The sequence below is a fragment of the Nyctibius grandis genome, chromosome 2 (assembly GCF_013368605.1).
Source record: "Nyctibius grandis isolate bNycGra1 chromosome 2, bNycGra1.pri, whole genome shotgun sequence".
Taxonomy (NCBI): Eukaryota; Metazoa; Chordata; class Aves; order Nyctibiiformes; family Nyctibiidae; genus Nyctibius; species Nyctibius grandis.
In genome coordinates, this window is record NC_090659.1 from 29012045 (window position 1) to 29018044 (window position 6000).

General features: G+C 50.3%; 1 protein-coding gene across 1 annotated transcript in view; it reads right to left on the minus strand.

Moving 5' to 3' along the window:
* LANCL3 (LanC like family member 3) overlaps positions 1–3983 on the minus strand; it is a 48469-nt gene extending 44486 nt beyond the window's left edge. The window contains exon 1 of the mRNA XM_068395254.1: positions 3438–3983. Within this exon, the coding sequence (XP_068251355.1) occupies positions 3438–3983 (546 nt within the window). The remainder of the gene's footprint in view (positions 1–3437) is intronic.
* Between the last annotated feature and the right edge of the window lie 2017 nt (positions 3984–6000).

Sequence of the window (6000 nt, forward strand, 5' to 3'; positions counted from 1 at the left end):
GATGCAAGAAACCACTTGAACTTCTGTACCTTCACCTCCGTCATCTGACAGTTTAATTGCCAGAAGTGCAACTACTGAGACACACCACGCTCCATCAACCACGAAATGGGACAGAAACATCACTGAGCAAAAATGAGGAGAGGTTAAAATACAATCCAAATAGGGGGATGGGACCACCAGTTTAATGGTGTCTTAATACTGTTTGCAGAAGCAAACAGAGACCGAGTGAAGAGAATTAAAAGCAGGGCTGACAGATTTCCCCAAGAATGCATAATGAACGAACACTACAAGCATCAGAAAAAGAGGTACCCAAAGATGACAGAACAGAAACAGAATTTTCCCTGAACAGTGAAAAGACAGCAACTAAGGACAGCTAAAGCACATGCACCTTATTTATATGTTCCTCATACAAATGACATGTTGTTTCTGCTAAAACAATATTTTACCCATCTCTGCCTGGGAAGCATTGACTGCAATGTAATGGAAATCAAAGAAAGGATGAAAACAAATATCCTTCCTAATGCACAGTGCATCATGAAAGTCAGATGCTGCTAAGCCTTGACTGTTGAAGTAATCCTTACTCATGCAGAAACTCTCAATTAATTCATCAGGGAAAAATACGGTATTAACCTAAAACTCTGAAAACCAGCTGAATGTAAATGCCTTCTTCACATGAGGTCAATGTTATTCAACAGACTGGATCCTTCAGGACAGTCCATTAACTTTCTGAAGAACATGTGAAGCTTTAAAACACGGAGGCTCTTTAGCAAGAAACTGAAGCATCAGTGCACAGCAGCTGAGCTGAATTGGCGTTTACTGAAATAAAACAGTCTCCTTCCTTCCCTGCCCGGAAAAAAATAAAAACCAAACCCACAACATAAATTTTAGAATTTGCTCAAAAAGCCTTTCTTCAAGAGCAAGCAATTTCTTGCATATAGGTCACCCTTTGACTTCTTCAAAGAAAAAAAACAACCACACGGGCAGTAGCGGCTGTATTTCAATGTAAGGAATGGATTTCACTTTGTGCTGGAAATGTTTGCACAATGTCCTCAAAAAAAAAAGAACCTGGGAACCAAGAAAACATGCTGCAATGAGCCATGTGAGACTGTGCACAATCAAATTACAGGAGGTAGCATTTTCCAGTGGTTCGAATCACAAGACGTTGCTTCTATTCTGGGATGTACCTGGCTTACCGTTTGACCTTGGGTAATAAATGACATGCACTCTCTCTGGGTATCCCCTTCTTCATTTGTAAAAACATGCAGGGTCTGGTCTGGTAATGTACTAATTAAAATAATTCTGTATTAGGATGGGAACATTTATCAAAGAACTCAAATTTTGCTCAAGGATGAGTACACATAGACTAGAAAACATAATTTTCTTCATTAAGGAGCAAAATATTTTAATTAAAACTTTTATTTTTTGTTAAAATTAAAAATTAAAGTTGGTTTTATTAATACTTAACAGTTTAGATTATTGTGTTTTATTTCTCGCACTATTCATTTAAAATTACAATGTGGTGACAAAATAAATAATACTATGGAAGGGTGTTAGCATACTGATTAAACCATCAGCAAGGGGACACAGAATATGTTTTACTGGCAAAATAAACCCCTCTATGATTGTACTTAACCCACCTGCTAAATGGATTCCACAATAAGTGCATACCTGTGCTCATCTGTGGGGATGTTTAACTCTTTACAGCTATGTAAAGTATAATTCTTCAGCAAGCAAGCAAGCAGAGAGGAGAGCTTTCCCCTTCTTTGAACTGCTCGTCAGAGGTAACTGCACCTACTCTCCGAACTATTCAGTGATCACTCTCAAGGACGTAAGATAAACAGATGAAGGAATTAAATGAAGCACTAGAGGCCAGGGGGCTGCCTCATTCAGCTGGTATGTCATGACACCATCATAAGCACTGACATGGGCACTAGACACACTCCCCCAGTGCAAACTAAACTAACAGGGATGGGTTATACCTCTGTGAGAAACCACCCGGTCAGGCTGGCAGTGCTGCACACTGCGTGAAGGATTGCGATGCGTCTACAAAACTTTCCTCTCATTGAAAAAGCTGTCAGAATGAAAAGTTTGGTTGTGCTACGGTTACATATAACATAACCATTTTTATCGTTAAGATTCTTCAGACAATCCTGTACAAAGAAACAGCATGTATGGTGTGCTACCGTAAATGCTTAGTGCTGTAAGAATTTTTGTTCCAGGCAATCAAAACATTCAACTGACTTAACATTCTTCTTGCCTTCTCTGGATACCCTAGAGGCTCCCGAGTCCTCCATTAAATTAATTTCCTTGGACTCTGATTGCAGTAACTGGTACTGGATGGGGCAGAGCCACTTGGTTTCACATCATTTATTTACTTGTAATAGTTGCTTCCTCTCCCAGGAGGAAAGAAAGCCAGAAGCATATGAACTTGCAAATCAGTGATTAACAGAGGAAACACAGATTGGACCTGACAAGAGGACAGGAACAAAAATCTAACAAATCCCTGCTCAGATACCGCACTGACCACTTAGTAACAAACACCACAGCAAACAGAATCAGTTGCATTAATTATCATGCTGTAGTCAGTGGAAGCTCTGAATTTCAGTACTGACAATGACAATATCCTAGGGTAAAGTCCCGACTACTGAAATCAACAGCACACTGAACCATAATCACATCTCACGTTCCCAGAAAAGAACAGCTCTCCTTCATTTAAAGCAACAAAATACATGGCCAGATTTCCAAAAGACTACCAGCTTCTGTATGCTGGGGTTAGTAAGACCAAGTGCCTCTGAAAATCTGTTTCCTTGCTTGCAAATTACAGCACAGCATCACTTATTATTACAAGGTTCCTTACTCTTGTTTTACCCAGCACTATTCCTTTTCTTACCCACTTCATTTTACAGAAATATTCTTGAAAAGCCCGGGGTGGCTCCTGCCAAATAATTCACCACCTGGCAACCAACAGCTGATGCTCTCGGCGTACCCGGGGAGCGACGTTCAGCGGGGTGCAGCGCCCTGTTGCCAGGGCCCTGCCCCAGCAGCGGGACCGCATCCCGCACGCCCCGTGCCCCCCACTCCCTCTTGCAAAAGGTGCATCTTTTAGAGGAGGAGCGCTGCAGAGAAACAGCTACTACAGAATGTCCCCCGCCCCGGGCTCATCCTGAAGCGTGTCCCCTGAAGTGCAAGCTGGAAAAGGCGTTTTTTTTTTGTTTTTTTTTTTTTTTTCTGAGAGCCCCAGCACAGGTGCATCCCCCGCTGCCGCGGACCAGAAGCGAGGGCACTGCCCTGACTCGGCAGCAGCGCGGACGGGACGCCGGGGTGCCAGCCCGAGGGACCGCCGCCAGCTCCCAGGGGACGCGCCGACGGCCCCGACGGCGGGACCGGTCCCCTCGGGGGTGACCCACCGCCCCTCGCCCCGCCGCCCCCGCCCTTACCTCTATGCCCAGCCGCTGCTTCAGCACCAGGGCGGCGCACAAGTAGCCGGCGCGGCCGACGAAGAGCTCGTCAGAGCCGCAGTCGAGGAAGGAGAGCGGGGCGCAGACCTCGCTCAGCTCCCGGAACTTGCCCAGCGGCCGGGCGAAGTCGGGCAGCCCCAGGGCGCTGTAGACCAGCGCCGCCACCGCGTACACCCCGGCGCCTCCCAGCAAGAAGGCGGCGCGGGTGTCGGCGTCGGCCTCGCCGCCGCCCTCCTGGTAGCGCAGGCAGGCGTCCACGACGCGGCGGGCCGCCCGCAGGTAGGCCTCCCGCGACGGCGCGAAGAGCGGGCACTGCGCGACGTGGTAGAGCATGTAGGCCACGCCGGCCACGCCGCCGTACAGCCCGCCCTGGCAGCCGCGGGGGCCGCCCAGGGGCGGCAGCTCCCGCAGGATCCGCTCGATGGTGGCCGTCACCAGCGGCACCGTCGCCTCCTTGTCCGGCGCCGCCGCCGGGCTGCCCGGGTAGTCATCGAAGCGGTTGGCGAAGCAGCGCTGGCTCTCCATGCCCCCGCCGGCGCGGCGCGGCACGGCGCTCTGCGCAGCGGGGAGCGAGCGGGGAGCTGCCGGGGGAGAGGGCGGGGGGAGCGGGTAGGAGGGAGCGCGGGGGAGGCGGGAGGGAGCGGGAGAGGCGGGAAAGGGGCGCCCGCACAGCCGGCCGCTGGCCGCTGGGAGGGTGCGTGGCGGTGCCCGTGAGGGGCGGCGGGCGAGGCGGCTGATGCCGAACCGCCGAGAGCGGAGGTGAAGGAAAGACCGGCCGCTCTCCCCGGCAGTTCCGGGGACGGGTCTGCCACGGGGCGGCCGCCGCCTCCCCCAGCCCGGGGCGGAGCGGCCGCCGCTGCCGCTGCCCCCCTCGGCGCGGGGCCGTAGGCCACCGCCCCGCATGGGCTCCGCGAGCGCTCCCTAAGCGGCCGCCGAACTGTCGGAGAAACTGTCGGAGAAACCCACCCGGGTTTCCAGAGCACCGAGACGAGCCGTGGGGGAGGCCGGCACGGTTCTGGTGTCCGGCTCGTCCCGCCGGACGCTTCATCCTTCCCGCATCGAAGACCCTGCTGTGCCTTTGCCCGACCCGTCCGCACGTCCCTGAGGAAAAGGGGTTTGCTGTGTTTTTCATACCCTCCCGCCCCACAGCTGCCGGGAGGTTTGGCTCAGGGATGAGTGCCGGGCCTGCAGGAGTGATCCAGGGGAGGGCAGGGTGGCCAGAGGGCTGCGGAGTTATTCCTGGCTGTAACAGCCCCTCGGGGGCTGCTGCCGCCAGAGCTGAAGGGTGTAGCCAAATCCAAACGAGGGCAGCCCGAGGCCAATTGACATAGAAAGCTAACCGAGTTCCCAGCAGACCAGCAATGGCACAAGGCCATCTTTGGCCCCTTTCCTTCGTGCAGGAGCCAAGCAGAGCTTATGAGGAACAGAAAATTTAGGCCACTGAATAGATTCCTAGTTAAAGGAAAAAAAAAAAAAAAAAAGGAAAATCTTGAAGCTGATACTAAGAGCAACATACAAATACACAGTTGTCACATCTTCCCCTGACGATGTGAACTTGTGCAGTGTAAGTGAATTTATCATCAAAGATCCATGACTTATGGTCACCTGGTGGTCTCTGGTGCTTTCTCTGGAGATGCAGCCTCCCCAAAGGAAGGTGGAAGGAGCAGCTTGCTGGAGGCTCCAGCCAGTAGCCAGCAGCTGGAACAGCAGTAGCAAGAGCCAAAGCACTGTCCTTTGGATGCTGAAAGACCTTTCTAGAGTTGTAGCTGCCTTCTCTCTCATTCATGCTGGCTGCTGGTTTCAGCCCTTTTCCTGCCTCCCCCTCGAAGCACCTTCAACTCTCTGCAGCCCCTCCCTTGCACTTTCAGACCCATTTTTTGTTTCAACTCACCTATCCTTTTTCTTTCCTTCCTTTTTTTGGGTTTATGATCTGCTCAGAGACATTTGCTTCCACCCTCTGATTTTGGTTTCTACGCTTTTCCTTCAGTGCATTTTTGCCACGTTTATGTATGTTCCAGGTACCACCTACTTGTCTATGCTTGTACAGTGTTCCTTAAAGCCCCGTTTTTTGGCTTATTCGCAACTGTACCATACGTGGTTTCTACCGCGCAGATCTTGGCAATCCAGAGCATTGAAAATCTGAAAATGCCCAACCAGTGGGTAAGACATCTCATTCATATATTATTTTCTGTAATAAACTGGCTTCTGTTGGCCTGTTGATAGGATTCAGGGTGTAGCTAAGGATTTTCCAGCATAATCTCTGTTGGTTGTAGAGAAGTGTATTCACTAAATGCTCTTTTAAGTGAAAATTTGGGAGTTTTATTTTTCGTTCTGACACCATTTATTCCACATTTTGGGGATGCTTGCTTCATCTTTTCAATCTTTTTTTCAAATTAAAAGGGCTGGTATTTTCCTGCAATCTTTTGGGGTGGGAGGTGTCACAGACATGATTTTCCCATTGATGTGAAAGAATCCTCTCACTGGAGGTACTTGTCTCCCTGCACTGAAAGTAACAGAGCAAGTAACTTTGGCGCAGACATCT